At 44.1% G+C, this 20,760-nt stretch overlaps 1 protein-coding gene across 2 annotated transcripts in view; it reads left to right on the forward strand.

Moving 5' to 3' along the window:
* Positions 1–20,760, forward strand: part of MTG1 (mitochondrial ribosome associated GTPase 1) — a 175,107-nt gene that overhangs the window by 133,952 nt on the left and 20,395 nt on the right. The window contains exons 9-10 of one of the 2 annotated variants that reach the window (XM_063963414.1): positions 5,069–5,164; positions 16,204–16,268. In XM_063963414.1, the coding sequence (XP_063819484.1) occupies positions 5,069–5,154 (86 nt within the window). In that variant the 3' untranslated portion in view covers positions 5,155–5,164; positions 16,204–16,268. Of the gene's footprint in view, positions 1–5,068; positions 5,165–16,203; positions 16,317–20,760 lie in introns of those variants that run through there. The other variant, XM_063963413.1, reaches the window with a different exon arrangement.

Genomic DNA, 20,760 nt, shown 5'->3' on the forward strand with positions numbered 1-20,760 from the left:
TTGTCGTGCCTGTGGCTACACGGGACTTGGAGGATTCCGAGTCCCTGGATGTGGTCAGGGCTTTGAAGATTTATGTGACCAGAACAGCTAGGATCAGGAAGACCGAAGCTCTGTTTGTTCTGTATGCGGCCAACAAGGTTGGCGCTCCTGCTTCAAAGCAGACTATTGCTCGCTGGATCTGTAACACGATTCAGCAGGCGCATTCTTCGGCAGGATTGCCATTGCCTAAATCGGTTAAGGCCCATTCCACTAGGAAGGTGGGCTCCTCTTGGGCGGCTGCCCGAGGGGTCTCGGCACTACAACTGTGCCGAGCTGCTACTTGGTCGGGGTCAAACACCTTTGCAAAGTTCTATAAGTTTGATACCCTGGCTGAGGAGGACCTCCTGTTTGCTGAATCGGTGCTGCAGAGTCATCCGCACTCTCCCGCCCGTTTGGGAGCTTTGGTATAATCTCCATGGTCCTTACGGAGTCCCCAGCATCCTCTAGGACGTTAGAGAAAATAAGATTTTACTTACCGGTAAATCTATTTCTCGTAGTCCGTAGAGGATGCTGGGCGCCCGTCCCAAGTGCGGACTTCTTCTGCAAGACTTGTATATAGTTATTGCTTACATAAGTAGTTGATCGGGTTTGAACCGAGGCTATGTTATTGTTCATACTGTTAACTGGGTAGTTTATCACAAGTTATACGGTGTGATTGGTGTGGCTGGTATGAATCTTGCCTTTAGATTTACAAAAATCCTTTCCTCGTACTGTTCATTTCCTCTGGGCACAGTTTCTCTAACTGAGGTCTGGAGGAGGGACATAGAGGGAGGAGCCAGTGCACACCCAGAATCCAAAGCTTTCTTAAAGTGCCCTATCTCCTGCGGAGCCCGTCTATCCCCATGGTCCTTACGGAGTCCCCAGCATCCTCTACGGACTACGAGAAATAGATTTACCGGTAAGTAAAATCTTATATTTACCCTTACCCTTTCTATAAGGGTGGGATATACCATACCATTGGTTTCTTTACTGCTTATGTTTCTGGTCCGCCTGGGAGATTATCCATCGTTATGAAAAAGTACCATTAAGAGGACATCAACCAGACGAACCACTGACCGGAAAAAGAAACCTTTAGGAGCTTCAATTACCCAGAATCTACGTGAGTACGGTGTGTACCAAGAAAAAACGTTTACTTCTGTACCTTAGGATATGCCCTCTTGTGAATTATCCACCAAAGATACCTTTATATGAGGATTTACATACGTACCAACGTAAGTTCGGTACGCTAATTCTCCCCTTAAATATTCAGTACCCACCCCATTTCCCCTATCATCAGTATCCGTAAATTGGTTAAGACATACTACACCATCAGTTTCTCCACCTTTGTATTTCCGAGGAAACCATACATCTGTTTTTTGAAGAACCCCTCTTCCTTGGATATCCCGCCAGTGAACTCTTGATGGGAAAAGAAACCTTTATGAACATTGACCATTTTTTGTCCACGTGAGTACGGTGTGTACCCCGTGGAATTCTTTTCCGCTTTCAAGAACTCTCCTCCGTGAATATCCCTTTCCAAGACTAGAGACTCCTTCACCATTTGGGACACACATTATTAACCACTCACTGTTGGGACACTCCCTATTTATTTTTATGCATTTTTGTAACATTGTGTTGGATAGCGCGTTAAGGTGCTAGTACTTCTCTTTTTGTCCATTTGCCCCCTTGGGGATTGTGTGACATCTCCCTCTACATACTTTTCGCAGCAGTCCAGAGGGCGCGGCAGGATTTCTTCCAATTTCAAACCTCATTCCGAGTTTTTCGCTCGCTCGCTAGCTGCTTTTAGCAGCCGTGCAAACGCTAAGCCGCCGCCCTCTGGGAGTGTATCTTAGCTTAGCAGAAGTGCGAACGAAAGGATCACAGCCCGGCTACAAAAAAAGATTGTATAGTTTCTGAGCAGCTCCAGACCTACTCCTACCTTGCGATCACTTCAGACTATTTAGTTCCTGTTTTGACGTCACGAACACGCCCTGCGTTCAGCCAGCCACGCCTGCGTTTCCGCCGGCACGCCTGCGTTTGTATCTGACACGCCTGCGTTTTTCCACACACTCCCCGTAAACGGTCAGTTACCGCCCAGAGATGCCAACTTCATGTCAATCACTCTGCGGCGAGCAGTGCGACTGAAAAGCGTTGCTAGACCTTGTGTAAAACTACATCATTCTTTGTAATAGTACGTCGCGCGTGCGCATTGCGCCGCATGCGCAGAAGTGCAGTTTTTTTGCATGATCGCTGCGCAGCGACCGAAAGCAGCTAGCGAACAACTCGGAATGACCCCCTTAGGTGCCTTGTCCTGTCGTCCACCCTTTCTGATATTTCACAGTGACCGAGCGTTTCTACAAACTTGAACAGGTTATTTGCGTAAGGTAGTGTCATCTTTTCACCTTAACCAAGAGGTTGTGGTTCTGGCCTTTATGTAACATAGTAACATAGTATCTAAGGTTGAAAAAAAGACAATTTGTCCATCGTGTTCAACCTGTTTGTGGTCTCCTATGCAGTTTGTTTTAGGACTAGTTATTTTAGTTTAGGACTAGTTATATTAACTATAATACTTGTCTAGCACCATATCCCTGAATATCTTTATCCAATAGGAATTTATCTAACGCATTCTTAAAAGTGTTAACTGAGTCCGCCGTTACTACTCTCTCAGGCAGGGAATTCCAAACACGTATTGTCCTTACTGTGAAAAAACCTTTTCGCCTCATTGTGCGGAAACTCCTCTCTAACCTAAGCGAGTGTCCACATGTTCTCTGTGATGATCTTATTAAAAACAGGTCCCTCGCAAATTCTGTGTATTGTCCCCTTATATATTTGTAGACGTTGATCATGTCCCCTCTTAGTCTCCTCTTTTCCAATGAAAACATGCCTAGCCTTGCAAGCCTTTCCTCGTATTCCAGCGTCTCCAAGCCCTTAATTAGTTTGGTCGCCCGCCTTTGAACCTTTTCTAGCTCCAGGATATCCTTTGCTGCAATCCTATTTTGGTTACTGCTGCTTAGTTTGTTGTCTATGTCTTTTCCAGTACAGACTTTCCTAATATTACTCCATTTAGTATGTAGGTGTTATTTTTGTTCTTGCTACAACAGTGCATTACCTTACACTTGTCTGTATTGAATCTCATTCTCCATTTTGCTGCCCATGCTTCTAGTTTAACTAAGTTGTTCTGAAGAGACTCAGCATCACCCTCTGTATTTATAACCTTACACAATTTGGTATCGTCAGCAAAAATTGACACCATGCTCTCTAGACCTACTGTTAGGTCGTTAATGAAGATGTTGAACATGTCTTCATACTTGTCTTCCAAAGAGCTGTCTTTGGATGTGGTAAGGGCCCTCCGTATTTATGTTGAGAGGACTGCCTCTATCAGGAGGTCAGATACCCTTTTTGTCCTATTTGGTTTCCACAGACAAAGCTGGCCTGAGAATAATCAAATCTTGGCCAGATGGATTAGAATGGTGATTGCACAAGCTTATGCGCAGGCTGGACTCCCAGCTCTTGCTGCTATTAAAACCCATTCTACTTGGTCTGCTGGATCTTCTTGGGCAGCCCGCCGTGGCGCGTCCTCAGAACAGTTGTGCAAGGCGGCTACGTGGTCCTCAGTGAACGTGTTTCTTAGGTTCTATGCCTTTGATACCATCACCTCCCAGGATGCTTCCTTTGGAGACCAGATTCTCACATCCGCTCAGGCGCGTCCCCTCCCATGAGTAACTGCTTTAGGACATCCCCGATGTTTTCCCTGTGGAAACTGCTGCAGCAAAGGAGAGTTATGGTAGACTTACCATTGTTAACTCTCTTTCTGCGAGGTACATTGGGTTCCACAGGGCGCCCACCCTGATGCACCTAGCTTCTTTGGGTTGTATGGCATTAGCCGCTGGTACCTTCTCCTGTCGTGAGGATGTGGTCCTATGTGACTAACATCTGCCTTCTCTCTTGCCTGCTCCTGCATTGGACTGGTTAATGAAACTGAGCTCTCAGTGCCTGGAGGCAGGGTTATACTGGAGGCCCCAATGCATCCTGGGATAGCTAAAGCTTTAGCCTGTTGGTGCCTCTGGATCAAGAGCCACTCTATACCCCAATGTTTTCCCTGTGGAACCCAATGTACCTTGCAGAAACAGAGTTAACAATGGTAAGTCTACCATAACTCTCCTTTTTAGTGACTGTGTCAAACAAAAGCAAATTTTTCAAATGTTAAACAGATACGAATTTACTGTAATTCCCAAATCCGGTCCTTATGCCCTCCCAACTGCTCAGGTTTTTAGGATTTCTTTAATCATGCACAGGTGACTTTTCCCAGCTGTTTCCACATACAGAAATCATCCCAATGTACTGTTGCTGGATTTTGGAAGCACTGTTTTAATTAATTTAGCAACCATGCAACTTCGCATTGCCGAACCTTTTGAAATAAAAATCTTGTTGGTTTAGTTTTATTTGTTGCCCCGTTAGAAGCTTTAAACTCAAATCTCACTAATGGGGGGATATAAGACATTTTCTGCTGTACCGAAAGGTCACTTACTTAGGGTCTGGTGTTCGTCACATTTTGCGTGTCTCCAAGGAGTGAGGAAAGTCTTGTAAATTGGGGCTTGTACCACATAATAGTTCCACAATAAAGAAGTTTATTTTACTAGTTGTCAGAATAGAATACATTTTTAGATCATGATGATCCACTCTTACCTGCATGGTATCCTGTTTTTGTCCTGACTTCTAAAGGTGCTACGCCACCTAAAAATGTATTTTTGTATTGATTTATCCCCCAAATACAGCCAGTTCCCAGACTTCTGCCAAAGGAAGGAGCTGGATAAATTGAGTCTTTCCTTGTTGAGTGCAGGTTAAGCTCATGACTACTTGGGCATAGATATAACCCCTCAATGACCTACATAATACAGATAATCTGAGTGCACTATGGTGGTGGTAAGTGCAGGGGGAAAAGTGTGTATATTAGGAAATATGGTATGAGAGAGTCACAACGAGAATTATCTTTATGTTAAGATCTAGATAAATACTGATCTAAATAGTATTTTTTTTCCTTTCTTATGTTAAGGAACAATCCTCGATCATTTGGTGGGTGAGGATTTAATAGCTGATTATCTCCTTTATACTCTAAATGAACATCAACAGTACAGGTGAGAGGAGCAAGGTTTGTGATATCCCTATTACATGTTAAACACACTTATTCATTTGCTGGTTATTTTATAACAGATACATGTGATATACACCAGTTGACAAGAGAACCTATATTTATCTAGTACAGGCCTTGCCAACTCGTGGCTATACAGCTGTTGTGCAGCTACACATCCCAGTAATGCCCTGTCACAGTTTTACTATGGCAAGGCATACTGGAACTTGTAGTTTCACATCAGCTGAAGAGCCACAGGTAGACCAGGCCTAATCTAGTAACAAAGAATAGTTTGCGTTCATAAATTGCAGTTTGGAGTTGGTGGAATACCAAGAATTCTCCTAAAAGAAGCATTTAAGATATACCGTCATAGGTAGAATATTATCTCCTCTTCCCTAGCTATGGATGACTGCATATTTTCCAAATAAGCTATTGTTCTACCAGTCAAGGATGGTTCTCAGACAGTGAGAGACTGCCCTTCAAACCTTAGCCTAGCTTGTTACTTGCTTTGTTATTTCTCTTTCATCCACTAGGGGACACTGGAGTCCTATGTATTAGGGGTGTGAAGCTTGCAACCGGAGGTGTGGCACAGTCTAAAATTAGCACTGTCTGCACAGCCGGCTCCTCCCCCTTCACATCCCTCCTCCCTCAGTTTGGAAAATTGTGCCTAGGAGGTACAAGCACAGAAGGGAGCTCCTGCTCCTTGAAGATTTATTTATTTATTTCATTTTTTATTTTGTTTTTGTCCCATTTATACTGGCCCAATCCCTCCTAACTAAAGGGAGGGTGCAGGTTTTAAAAGACAAAACGGTAAATGCCTGATCCCACCTAAATGAAAGGGGGTGCAGGCTTTACCAGAGAAAAAGGCTGCGTCCCCCTAATAAAAGAGGGACTAAGTTTAGCATTGAGAGACAAGGATTCCAGCTAAAGGGGTCTGCATCTCTCTAAAGGCGCCAACCGTGAGTACTGGTTGTTTTTAAGATTACAAGTAGCATTATCCTATGGGGCTTTGTTAGGCTTTCCCAGCAGAGAGACCGCTATAATTGATATCAGATCCCCACAGCGTTGCGCCGGCCAGCGGTCCCCTGTCAGCAGGCGCAGCTACGGGACCTGGAGGAGAGCAGTCCCGGCGGGCGCCGACCAGCGATCACGCAGTGTGGGCCGGGCCTGTATCCCCTGTCAGCAGGCACCGCTACAGGACCTGGAGGAGAGCGGTCCCGGAGCGCGCCGACCAGCGGACAACAGTGAGTGAGTGCCGCGCGGCTGGGGAGATTCCTTCGGCCGCGCGCGGGGGTGGCCAGCGGTGATCGAGAGCGCACAGTAAACGGTGCGCTCTGTCACAGAAGAGAGGGAGCTCGGATACTAGCGCCAGGACTCCCTTTTGAACAGCGGCGCAGTTAGTGGTTAGAAAGCATTCTCAGGGAATGAAGTGTGTAGAATATTGCAAGGGCGGACATCTTTTTATTTCCAGTCAGGCGCCAAATCTACGGGGCATGGATGAGCCCTCCCCCTCAATGAAAAAAAAAAGGAAAAACTAGGGATTTTTGTGTAGTTACAGCTCCCTCTGCTGGTGAAACTAGATATCAGCAACTCCCTCTGCTGGTGAAAGTTATATAAATCCTATGAGGATCTCCTGAAAATTGATTATTATTATTATTATTATTATTATTTATATTTTCAAAGGATTTCTATTGCAAAGATCCTGAAGAAAATACGGGGAAGCAAGTGGATACCAACTCTACCATCGTAACTGACGTACTGTTGGGTGTGTGAGGGTTGCAAGTCGGCTAATGTGAAAAATGTATTTATTTATTCTTTCTTTTTCTCTTCCATTTAAAAGAAGCAAGATTTACCTGCCAGACAATCCGATACCTTTGCTTCCGTCTTCTATCACAGTCTTTCTCTTCCTAGTTTAAAGGGTGAAAGCGCTGCGACATAGTCTGGTATGGGGTTTAGTCAACATGTTTAAGGCACCAAAGACCTATTACGTTTACACAGAGCCGGCCCTAACCAATATGATGCCCTAGGCAAGATTTTGGCTGGTGCCCCATAGCACCACCGCTGGTTCTGCCTCTGACCTTGCACCTGTTTCCCAGCACCATCACCCCTCACCCATAGCAGTCCTTGTACCCCCTATATTTTAAATAGGAACAGTTCGCACATTTGACGCACAGCCCAAAAAGGGGCATCTTCTTGCTGGGAAGGGACATGGCCACACAATAGTAACCCCAATTCCAATTATGCCACACAGTACTGCAACTTTATTCACATTTTATCTTGCGATAGTGTCCATAATTCATATTACATCCCACAGTAGTATCATTTTACCTTATAAACGTTACTCCTCACAGTAGAGCCCCTTATTCACATTACATCAGACTGAATTGCTCCTTATTCACATTACACCACACCTTATTGCTCTTTATTCACATTAGACGACACAGTAGTGCCCTATCTATTTGCAACGCCACATAGTATAGCACCTTATACACATAATGCCACACATTAGTAATGCATTTATACACAATTCCACACAGTAATGCCCCTTACACATATGAGACACATTAATGTCCTTATAAACATAATGCACCTTACACATTATGACAACCTTTTTACACATAATGTCCCTTACACATATGCCGTACATTATTAATGCCCTTATACACATAATGACACACATAGTGCCCCCTACACATTTGCTGCACATTATTAGTGCCCCTGTACACATAATGACACACATACAGTAGTACCCTGTTACACATATGCCGCACATTATTAATGCCCTTATACACATAATGACACACACAGTGGCCATTTACACATATGTTGCACATTATTAATGCATTTTTACATGACACACATAATGCTCCTTACACATATTCTGAACACTACTGCACAACCAACGCACTCACATGCACACAGCACTCACTCTTCCACTAACACTGTGACCTCTGCCTCTGCTTGGATACAGATGTGTCCTCACAAATCTTGCATCAATGCTAACGTCTGGCACTTTTTTAATAAAAATGCATCTTATTTGCATTGCTATGTGGCTAGGATGCACAAGCAACTTCTGCTGATTAAACTGATATGCAGCATGCCAATATACTGTGTGAGACTGTGGCTGTATCTGCATATTAAATGCTACATACAGAATATAGGCATGTCGCATATCATTTTAATCAGCAGAAGCTGATGATGCCCCTAGGCATATCAAATGCGCTAGGCAATTGCCTAGTTTGCCTATGCCTATGGCCGGCTCTGCCGTTTACACGAAATGTAACGAGAAGAGCACGCGGGTTGGCAGCTCCGGGGTGTGCAATTCCTGCTTAGACAAGGACGCTCCACCTGGGTGCAGTGCTCCGTCTAGGTCATGGGAAGACAACCTTGCAGATAGAATCTCCAAGGTGATGGCGGAATCACGCAAGCAGCAATCAGAATGGACTGCGGGATTCTCAAAGACGATGGAAGAATTTCTCATCGAGTTAACACCGCCCGCACAAACAAAAACAAATGTGCGCAAGGCAGTTAAAAGATCTCTTCCTATTATGCCGGATAGAGTAGGAGGGTCTTCTCATTGATACAGAAAGTGAGTTAATTGAATCTAACCTGGACGCCGATTTTCCGGAAGAGGACACTGCAATCTCAGGTTTGGATTCCTTAATTGACGCAATGAAAGAGATCCTAAACTTTAATGTAGAAGAAGTTAAGGATCCAGAGGATTTCGAGTTATTCGACTCTCAAAAAAAAAAAAAAAGTGTTCCGCAGGGTTTCCCATTTCTACATCTCTCCAATCTCTAATGGAGGAGGCTTGGAAGAACCCTGATAAACATTTTCATTTTCCGAAGCGGTTTAAGTAACTTACCCCTTACCTAAGGGTGTAATGGATAAGTGGGAGACTCCACCAGTAGTGGATGCTTCCCTAGGCAGGTTGTCAAAGCAGACAATCTTATCAATTCCTACTGTAACGACTTTAAAGGATGCTTCAGATCATAAGGTTGACACAGCTTTAAAGTCGATTTTTGTAACAGCTGGTGCAACACATACTTATGATCATCTGTGTTTGGGTAAACAAGGCCATGGGAGCATGGTCTGGACGTATTGTACAGGCTATCTAGGAGGAACATAGCTTGGAAGAAATTACCCAAATGGCGGAAGACATTCGGGAATCGACTTTATACTTGTGTCAAGCCTCTAAGGATATTAGCATCTCTGCATCAACCATATCGGCTAGACAGAGAATGGCAAGGAGGCTCTGACGCCAAGAAGGCTGTAGAATCCATCCCCTTTTGAGGGTAAGATGCCTTTCGGTCCAGAGTTGGACAAGTGGATTTCGCAAGCTACAGCAGGGAAGTCCACCTTTCTGCCTACTCCTTATATGAGAGCCATTCCACAGGTTAGGATTGGTTTTTCGGGACCAGCGTTTAATTAATTTAGATTGCAGTCCTTTTCAGTGGGGGCAGAGGTAGAGGCTGCTCGCAGACAGCAAACAGAAAGCAGGCTAAACCTGCTGACAAAACCGTGGCATGACGATCTACCAGCTCTCCTGGGGTCCCCCTTGGTGGGCGCACGTCTGGAAGGTTTTCGGGACATCTAGGCCAAAACCAGAACTTTGAATAACCAACCTTATCTCCCAGGGGTACAAACTGGATTTTCAATAGAGGCCTCACAGTCAGTTTTTTTTACAATGGGACTGCCTCGGTGCCCTCAGAAAGTTAAAGCTTTACTGACAGCAATTCAAAATTTGCTACGGTCAGAGGTCATTACTCCAGTTCTCGCCTCTCAGAGAGGAACGGGTTTTCTGTTCCGATCTTTTTGTCGTGCCACAGCCAGACAGGACGGTCAGACCGATACTCAATTTAATGGTTTTAAACCAGTTTCTAAGGGTCTACAAATTCAAGATGGAATCATTCCAGTCAGTCATTGCATGCTTAGAACAAGGCGAGTTCATGGTATCCATGGACATAAAGGATGTATATCTGCATATCCCAATCTGGACTCCTCACCAGGCTTACTTAAGGTTCACACTGCTGACAGATCACTACCAATTCAGGGTCTTGCCGTTCGGTCTATCAGCCCCAAGAATCTTTATGAAAATCAGGTTAGTCATGATTATACCTAATCTAGACGATTTACGGATCAAGGCATCATCTCAGGAACAGCTGATCAAGGATGTTCAGACATCGCATCAATTTCTCATTCAACATGGGTGGATTATGAATTTCCAGAAATCCAACCTCATGCCAACTCAGTGGATTCAATTCCTTGGTCTCATCTTGGTCACGGTATGATTGCGAGTATTCTTACCAGAGCACAAGGTCCAGGACCTACAAAGCTTAGTGGCTCAGGTACTGAGGACACAAACGGTTTCTCTACACCTCTGTGTGCAACTTCTCGGGAAGATGGTGGCGTCGTTCGAAGCTCTCCAATACGGCAGACTTCATTCCCGACCTTTCCAGATGAACCACATTGCTCAGGGAGCAGGTTCACACTGGCGGCTACATCGGAGAATCCGACTCCCACCGCACATACAAACCTCCTTAATTTAGTGATCGTTGCAAGAGATTCGGCATTTGGGATTGGAGGATCGTGACAACGGATGCCAGTCTCAGAGTTTGGGTTGCTGTCTTAGAGGAACATCAGTTTCAGGGCAGATAGACGTTACTGGAGAGCGGCCTACCAGTAAACATTCTCGAGCTGAGAGCGGTTTATAATGCGCTTCTCTTAGCCGAAGACCTAGTCATGAGTCAACACTTAAAGATACAGTCGGACAATGTCACAACGGCGGCTTACATAAACCGTCAAGGAGGGACAAGGAGCAGGATGGCGTTGCAGGAAGCCACAAGGATTTTGTTGTGGGCAGAAAGGCGAAACATCATCCTCTCGGCAGTGTTCATTCCAGGTGTGGAGAACTGGGGAACAGATTATCTCAGTCGCCAGGGCATGCATCCGGGAGAGTGGTGCCTACATCCACGGATTTTCGACATGGTGGTGAGGAGATGGGGTCTACCTCAAGTCGACCTAATGGCGCCTCGGCAAAACCATCAGATGACCAGATATGTGTCCAGGACAAGAGATCCAGCAGCAGAAGGAGTGGACGCATGAACACTTCCTTGGTGTTACAGCAGGGTTTACATTTTGCCACTTTTCTCATACGTCCTAGAGGATGCTAGGGTCACATCAAGAACCATGGGGTATAGACGGGATCCGCAGGAGACATGGGCACTTTAAGACTTTCAAAGGGGTGTGAACTGGCTCCTCCCTCTATGCCCCTCCTCCAGACTTAAGTTATAGGAACTGTGCCCAGGGAGACGGACATTTTGAGGAAAAGGATTTAATTTTTAACTTTCCGTTGTCTCTTGCCCTGCCTCTAATGCAGAACAGGCCCGTTCAAGTACGGTCAGACAATGCCACCACGGTGGCTTATATCAACCATCAAGGCGACACTCGAAGCCGCATGGCAATGTTGGAAGTGTCAAAAATACTTCAGTAGGCGGAACGCCATCTGCCAGCAATATCGGCAGTGTTCATTCCGGGTGTCCCCAACTGGGAAGCGGACTTCTTCAGTCACCAGGACGTGCATACCGGAGAGTGAAGTCTTCATCCAGAAGTCTTTCAACTCCTAGTGGACAAGTGGGGTCTACCACAATCACAAAGTTCCGGTCTTTGGATCAAGGACCAGGGATCCTCAAGCAGCGTTCGTGGACACACTAGCCATTCCATGGAACTTTCGGCTGCCTTACGTGTTCCCTCCAGTGTCACGAATGCCCAGGGACCTGCGGAAGTTCAAGCAAGAAGAAGGAATACTACTTTTAGTTGCTCTAGCGTGGCCCAGACTGCATTGGTTCTCAGACCTGCAGGGTCTAACGATAGAGAGTCCTCTTCTACTTCCTCAACGACCAGATCTCCTCATACAGAGCCCTTGTCTCTACCCGGACCAGGCCAGGCTGGCTTTGATGGCTTAGCTCTTGAAGCTTCACTCCTAATGGATAAAGGATTTTCTGAAGCGGTCATCCAAACTATGTTGAAGGCCCACAAAGCGGCATCTGCCCAGATCTATTACAGAGTTTGGAAATCTTATTTCACCTGGGGTGCTGATAAGAACTATGATGTTCACAGATTCAAAACGTCCAGAATCCTGGCTTTCCTGCAACAAGGCCTGGACTTGGGCCTTCGCCTGTGCAGTTTGCCCTTGTTTACCTAAGGTGGTGTCATCTTTTCACCTTAATCAAGAGATTGTGGTTCTGTCCTTTATCTCCACTGACTTGTCCCTCAAAGAACGGTCTTTGGATGTGATACGGGCTCTCCGCATATATGTGGAGAGGACTGCCTCTATATGTTTTCCACAAACGTGGCTGGCCTGCGTATAAGCAAACCTTGGCCAGGTGGATTAGAATGGTGATTGCACAAGCTTATGCACAGGTTGGACTTCCAGCTCCTGCTGCTATTAAAGCCCACTCTACTCTGTCTGTTGGACCCTCTTGGGCGGCCCACCGTGGCGCGTCCGCAGAACAATTGTGCAAGGCAGCTACGTGGTCCTCAGTGAACACGTTCATCAGGTTCCATGCCTTTGATACTTCCGCCTCCCAGGATGCTTCCTTTGGACACCGGGTTCTCATACCTGCTAAGGTGCATCCACTTCCTTGAGGAACTGCTTTAGTACATCCCCGATGTATTCCCTGTGGAACACCGTGTACCCTGCTGCAGAAAAGGAGATTTATGGTAGACTTATCATTGTTAACTCTCTTTCTGCGAGGTACACTGGGTTCCACAGGGCTCCCACCCTGACACACCTAGCTTCTGGGGGTTTGTATGGCATTAGCGCTGTTCTCTTCTCCTGACGTGAGAATGTGGATCTATGTGATTAACATCTGCCTTCTCTTTTATATGCTCCTGGTTAACGAAACTGAGCTCACAGTGCCTGGAGGCGGGGTTATAGAGGAGGCCCCAGTGCATCCTGGGACAGCTAAAGCTTTAGCCTGTTGGTGCCTGGATCAAGATCCATATCTACACCCCAATGTATTCCCTGTGGAACCCACTGTACCTAGCAGAAAGAGATTTAACAATGGTAAGTCTACCATAATTCTCCTTATTTCTCATACTATAGTTTGTCATGTTTATTTAAAAACCTGGTGATATGTGCGGGCTTTAGAAGGCTAGAGGGCCACAGTTTGCAGTTCCTGAAGTGTATCAGGTTGCCGATTTGAGATAAGCAAGAGGACAGCATCATCTAGTGTAGCAGTGTAGATCCGACGGAAAGGATCCGACAATGCAGTATTCAATTCGCGGCCAAATCCAACAGGATTTGGCCATTCCCGACAATGCCAATCCGACTTTTTTTTAAAGTTGGATTGTCATTGTCGGAAACAGGGCTAAAACCTGACTGATTTGACCGCGAATCCGAAAAAACACGTGGCTCGACGGATTAAGCCGCCGATCCGCGTGCTTACCGACAAGTCGTATTTTCTGACTTGTCGGATAAACGGGAGTATGTTTGAATAGGTTGAATCTGGATTCGATCTATTACTCCCGTTAATCCGACAAGTCGGGAAATCCAACTTGAATTGAATACACCCCCATAAAGTCGAAAAATTCAACATAGTGTAATAGTGTTGGAAGTATGTACAAGATATACCAAAAAGGTGCTTTGTGCAAATAAAGCACATGCCAGTGACTCCACACTGATATTTGAAACCACAAATCAAAAAACTGCTGCAAGCTAGTTGCTCATGTGAAAATAATGCTGCAAATATTCCGCGTAAGAGAGGCCATTGTTTGGGTGCTTATAAATAAAATTAGATAGTGAATGTCACATCTACAAATACATTTCTTGTTCTTATCTAATTTCATTACAGAAATACAAGCTAATGGTGCGTATCTGTTGCCTCATGGGGTGATATCAAGAATCTTTGTACTCCCCAAAATTCATGTCCATCAAAAAATAAAAGTAAAACTGCATTGTGTAGTATAATTATACACAGTTTTATGAAACCCTAACGTAGAACAAAACAGTATGCCAAAACATAAAAATACCTTCTCTTTAGGAACAGGTCCCGATTCTCACAAAATATTAGAGACTGGCGGTCATGCCAACGTGTTTTGTTTGTTTGCCTGTCTGCTGGGTTTCATTAAATGGATAAAGTTATAGTCATGCCAGTAGCCATATTTATACCTACTTAAATCCAAAAATTATATTTCCAGCATTTCTGCTTATGTGCCGCAGCCACAAGTTAACACAGACTCTGACGCTCCTGCACCATTGTACGTCAATTTTCACAGTTATTAGTTGCTGTTTCCCAAGCACCATTGCATGTACACAAGTAGTTACTAGGCATCATAGATGGAGATCTGCTAAGTATATATCAACATCACAAAAGAGACATTTAAATTATATATCTATTGCTGCGCTGACATACACCATAAACTAATATACTATAGAGCGATGCATAAAACCATATTTATTATAATGAATTCACATATAAAACACTAAAAACCACATTAGCATTTCATTATATGGGCTTACACATCAAATACAGGCTGAGTCTCTCATATCCAAACTTCTGAAAAACAGAATATTCTGAAATATGATTTATTTATTTTTTTACTGTGACTGAGATAGTGACACCTTTGCTTTCTGATAGTTCAGTGTACACAAAATTTGTTTAATGCACAAATTGATTAAAACTATTGGTTAATGTTATCTTCAGGCTGTGTGTATAAGGTGTATATTAAACATAAATGCATTCTGTGTTTAGAATTGGGTCCCATTCCCAAGATATCTCATTATGCAAATACTCCAAAATACAGAAAAAATTGATTTCCAAAATACTTCTGGTCCCAATCGTTTTGGATATGGGAAACTCAACCTGTACTAAAAAGGCAAAGCTGTATCTCTATTCACTGTAATTAATTGAAATATACAACAAATGTATCCAGTTGAGCGCAGGTGGTAGATTTTAATAACTTGATTACAATATTGAATTCAGATGGTGTAGCTTCAAAAGTTATTATAACGATAAATGACAAAGAGCAGCTGTGTCCACGGATTATCCTGCGTCCCTAAAATGTAGTCCAAAAGAGTTGTTATTTATTTATTTATAAATATATATATATATATATATATATATATATATATATATATACAGGTTGAGTCTCCCTTATCCAAAATGCTTGGGACCAGAGGTATTTTGGATATGGGATTTTTCCGTATTTTGGAATAATTGCATACCATAATGAGATATCATGGTGATGGGACCCAAGTCTAAGCACGGAATGTATTTATGTTTCATATACACCTTATACACACAGACTGAATGTCATTTTAGCCAATATTTTTATAAATTTGTGCATTAAACAAAGTGTGTGTACATTCACACAATTCATTTATGTTTCATATACACCTTATACACACAGCCTGCAGGTCATTTAATACAATATTTTTAACAACTTTGTGTATTAAACAAAGTTTGTGTACATTGAGCCATCAAAAAACAAAGGTTTCACTATCTCACTCTCACTCAAAAAATTCCCTATTTCGGAATATTCCGTATTTCGGAATATTTGGATATGGGATACTCAACCTGTATATATATTTATTTGTATATATATATATATATATATATATATATATATATATAGTGTGATTACTAATTTGGTTGGCTCTGTACTCCTACTTCTAACTAACTTTATGTACACACATATATATATTTCTGGCTTCATTTATTGTGATTTTGGGTATGCTTCGTTTATTGGGATAAAGATGCACTATACTAAGAAACAACCGCTTTAGTTTAGGCGGATTTCCATCCACGGCTGATTAGCAACAGAACGCACAGCGGTGTTATTTGTTCCTATTAATTTGTTCAATAATGATGGTTCCCTTTGCTTCAAAAATAAGGGGCAATTTGGATATCTCTGTTATAGAAGTTGGCTTTTTTGAAAATAAGATTGCATTCTATACATATATTGTTCTCCTAACCATGACAATGTGATGCGTAATATATGCTATATCTGTAGTGACTTTTATCCTTTTCCATATTGACTATGTTTGTGTCTATCAGGTATGTGGAGCATTATGAACTGGATGGTCCCTGCTCAAACACAGAAACCCTTCTCAAGAAGATTGCTGTTAAGCTGGGAAAGACACAGAGGGTGAAGGCCTTAACTGGTGTTGGTAAGTACTTGGGAAACTACAGTATAAGTATACATAAGTTTTATTTATTTGAGTTGTTTAGTTCCTTCTGTAGTCAGGTTTTTCATATCTGCACAAAGTTCAGTCATATGAGCGCTATTCCAGGCAGGTTTGCATCTGTACACAAAGTGATACGATGCTGCGGCATCTCCCCATCTTGTTTCAAATAAAAAAGGGTTCCCTCATTTAATGTGGTAGGTTGTCTAGTTTATAAAATAGTAGACTTTGATGAACTACCATATTTTCTCCTTCAGGGTCCACAGTGATCAACAGAATCTACCTTGGGATATAATGGAGCGGCAGCGGATTAGCCACGAAACAGTCAAGCTCTTCAGACTCCCAGGATGCACAGGGCCTGCCCTCTATTTCGCTGCCTACCAGCTCAGGCAATTCAGTTTTTTGTTTGGTGCAGCAGGAGCCGGCCACGTTGAAACAGTGGGGCTGCTAGCCTTTTTTGCGGCCACAAGCTTTGTTATTTTGTAGTAGTTTTCTTTTTATAAGTGTTCTTGCTATGCGTCTTATACGTGTGGTTTAAGACGCTCCAACAACTTTCCGCTGGGTCACAACAACTGTTACCTTCGAGTACGCTGTTGTTTCAGCGGGAGTCAGACTGGATGTGCTAGCAAGTCCGTACTAATGATCTAGGGCTGCGGCCGGAGAATGGGGAGAAGGTAAGCGTGTCATTACCGATAGAGGTGTGCAATGTGTGTAACGCAGCCTTGCGGTAACGGGGATCAGTTGAGACCGCGATCCCTGAGGTTGATGTCAGCGGTGGGGAGTAAGACGCTCCCCTGATCGCTCCTCCCTCCAGTTCATGACCAATTTCCTCCGAGTCTCCCGCCATGAACTGCTATTCCCACTTCCGTCTGAGACACATAGTTGTGATTCTGGTCACAGTCGCATGTGCGGCTGGGTACACCGATACGTCAGAGTCTATTAGCCAGCTGCTTGCGGAAGGGTCGCTCATGGAAGAAGGGGTTAAGTCTCCTTGTATCGCGCTCTCCTGAGGCAGGTGATATGGCAATGAGTTCCTACCTACCCCTGGCGGTACAAGTAGCAAGTAGGTGCCTGAGGCATATGAGCGTTGGAACATACTGCTGTATTATTTGCTGTGCGTGTGAATACATATAATGTCCGGTTTAAGGTAATGCAGTGTCTTTTCTTCTTACTTTTATGTATATGTAGTTGAAATGTGCTAATATTGCAATGTATACTAATGCATTTTTGTTTCTTGTGACCGATTGCTAGTGTGATTGCTGACTCTAACTCTGTTATATGTTAGCTGTCTCTTGTGTTGTCACATCCTCAAAGCTGGTGTGAAGGGGGATCTGATTGTATTTCACTTTAAGAGTTTAAAGTGAATACGGTCATATTTATGCATATTATACATTGATTAGTGTGGTAAATATTGTTGCTATGTTCACGAAAGGCAAAAGGGACGAGGTACCTACATTAATATCATGTTTGTCCTGCAAATCTGGGTTAACAGCCCAGGACCTGGTACAAGATGATTTATGTGCAAATTGCTATAGTTTCCATAAAAACCTTATAAGCAGACCGGCTCCCAGTCAGGTACCTGTTCAGTCACAGGAGCCTACCTGGGCACCATTTGCACAGACATTATCAAATCTAGTAGACCGTATGATACCTGCTACTGTACCAGGGATGGGGTTCCCATTTAACCCTTACATGCAACATCCCACATGGGTTATGCCACATCCAGAGTTAGCCCAGTCATCGGTTGATTTTCAGCAAAATTTAGCTAATATGCCCAAGGAGATGAAGTCAGATAGACAGGGGGCTTCGTCCTCACTGTCTACTCATGTTTCAGAAGCAGAGGACACTTGAGATGATGACACTGATTCTTTCCATTCTGAATATGCCTCTAGAAAGGAGGAGCACTCCTCATCAGTGGATATACCTGATTTCTCTTACGTCCTAGAGGATGCTGGGGACTCCAAAAGGACCATGGGGTATAGACGGATCCGCAGGAGCTTGGGCACACTATAAAGACTTAAACTGGGTGTGAACTGGCTCCTCCCTCTATGCCCCTCCCCCAGACCTCAGTCAGACTTTGTGCCCAGGAGTGAATGGACACACACTAGGGGAGCTCTACTGAGTTTATCTAAAAGACTTTAGGTTAGGTTTTTTTTTATTTTTCAGAGACACCTGCTGACTACAGGCTCCCTGCATCGTGGGAGTGAGGGGAGAGAAGTCAGACCTACTTCTACTTAGTTCAAGGGCTCTGCTTCTTAGTCTACTGGACACCATTAGCTCCAGAGGGTTTGATCACTTGGTGCGCCTAGCTGCTTGTTACCGGAGCCGCGCCGTCACCCCCCTCACAGAAGCCAGAAGAAAGAAGCCGGGTGAGTATTGGAAAAAAAGAAGACTTCAGTGACGGCAGAAGACTTCGGTAACGGAGGTAAAGCGCAGCGGTAGTGCTGCGCTCCATGCTCCCACACACCAACGGCACTCACAGGGTGCAGGGCGCTGGGGGGGAGCGCCCTGGGCAGCAGTTACTGAGGGTCTCTTTTACACTGGCAAGAAGGCATATTCGGTGCCCGGGCACCGTGTACGATACCCCAGCCAGTATAAAGCAGCGGTCGCACTGCGCGCCATTGCTCCCACACACCAACGGTTTTGCAGGGCGCAGGGGGCGCCCTGGACAGCAGTATATATATCAATTGTGTCGGAAAAACAGGTATACAGTGCGTAGACACTATATACAGTCCCCTGCCTACATTACAAGCTATATTAATAACGGGCTGAAGCGTGCCGGAAAGGGGCGGGGCTTAGCCCTCACAACATTGTTCAGCGCCATTTTCTCTCTCTCCCCGCCAAAAATGCGTACAGTGCAAACGAGGGGGGGCACAGTGTTTTAGTGTTATACTGAGGGAAATATAGCACTATTTTTAGATAATGGGCATGTAATCATTGTTGTGCATATTTCTCTGTGTGTTCCCTGTCAGATATACCCACTATAGTCCACATGTGTCGACATGCGTGAGTGCTCTGTCACAAACAGCTATGGGGATCACTGTCGGCATCGCCGACGCCTGTTGGTACTTGATACAGTAGATGCAGAGTCAACAGGTCGGTAGTTGTATGCTTGTTAAAAGTAAACACTGTTTGAGAGACACAGTAGTATGTGGGTGACCCTGTCGGCACCAACTGTTGTTACCGGTGTAAATTAACATGCTGTAACTGCCTTATACCTATATATATATTTATATGTATATGTATGGTACGGTTCCATGGGCCTGTAGCTCAAGCACAGACATGGTAGTATATGTGGGGGAGTGTTATTAAAATTATTTATGTATACTTCCCTCGGGGTCGCTAGAATGTTATTTTGCCTGGTTACTACTCCCTACTGTCGACGAATACTAGGTTTTCTGTCGACCATAAGGTTTCCTGTTAGATCCACAATTGGGGCATTCAGTACATGGTCATACACATTCAGAACACGTTGATGTCACTAGGGACCCAGCGGTTCCGGACAATCCGCTTATATGTATGTTTTATATATATATATATATATATATATATATAGGATATGTGTGTATTTGTGTATTAAATTATGTATATTCATATTATGATTTATAATGAATGCTGAAGTAAAAGTATTCCTTCTCATGTGCTGGTCGCTCTGTTGATAAAGCTCTAGGTCGGCCGTGACGAGTTGGTCTCAGATCATCACAAGGAGTCCGAATGTTTATTCTTTTCCCGTCGCGGATAGAATACTGTGAAAGTCAACTCCTGGTCGACACGGGGCCCTGTCACAGAGGATCGTACACAGGAAGCTAAGTGATATTTTATTTCTATTTTTTGGAGTTATTTGCATTACATGCACATGGGGGAGTGTTTATATTCGGAAAGGCATCCGATAGAATTACCCTAAAGAGAGAGGGGAGGTTTCTTATGTTGATTCTTTTCTATAACATTGCGGCAGGCTGCCGTGCGACGGCAGGAGGTGTGGCCGGGGGAATGCTAAGGCTGACTCAGAGAGATACTGGAGTTTCTTCCTGGGACGATATACAGCTGTTTGGGGATGCCTCAGTTCAGTTAATCTCGGCGGATACCACTGGTAAATCTAACTTCGTGAGTTAGACTCCTTCACAGCGGTTGGTGACGCTTTCTGTTGTGGGATGCAGTCATTTTAACCGGGTCGATACCGTTCTTTTTTCCTTTTCGGTGCAGATAGATGAAGGTGAAAAGGTAAGAGTTCTGCAGCTTTGTTAGGTTCGCAGAAGCAGATGTCGTTTTCTGTTTCTATCACATCCATCGCATGTCGCTGGGTCTATCTGGCTGGAGCCCACTCCGGTGGGAACTCGTCTACTACTGTTCAGTCAGTCCGGGAATGGACTAGGACCTGTGAGTTAATTATAGAATCCATTCTGGCGTTTACAGATGTTTCCCCTTACTG

The sequence above is a fragment of the Pseudophryne corroboree genome, chromosome 3, assembly GCF_028390025.1.
Source record: "Pseudophryne corroboree isolate aPseCor3 chromosome 3, aPseCor3.hap2, whole genome shotgun sequence".
In the NCBI taxonomy this organism is placed as follows: domain Eukaryota; kingdom Metazoa; phylum Chordata; class Amphibia; order Anura; family Myobatrachidae; genus Pseudophryne; species Pseudophryne corroboree.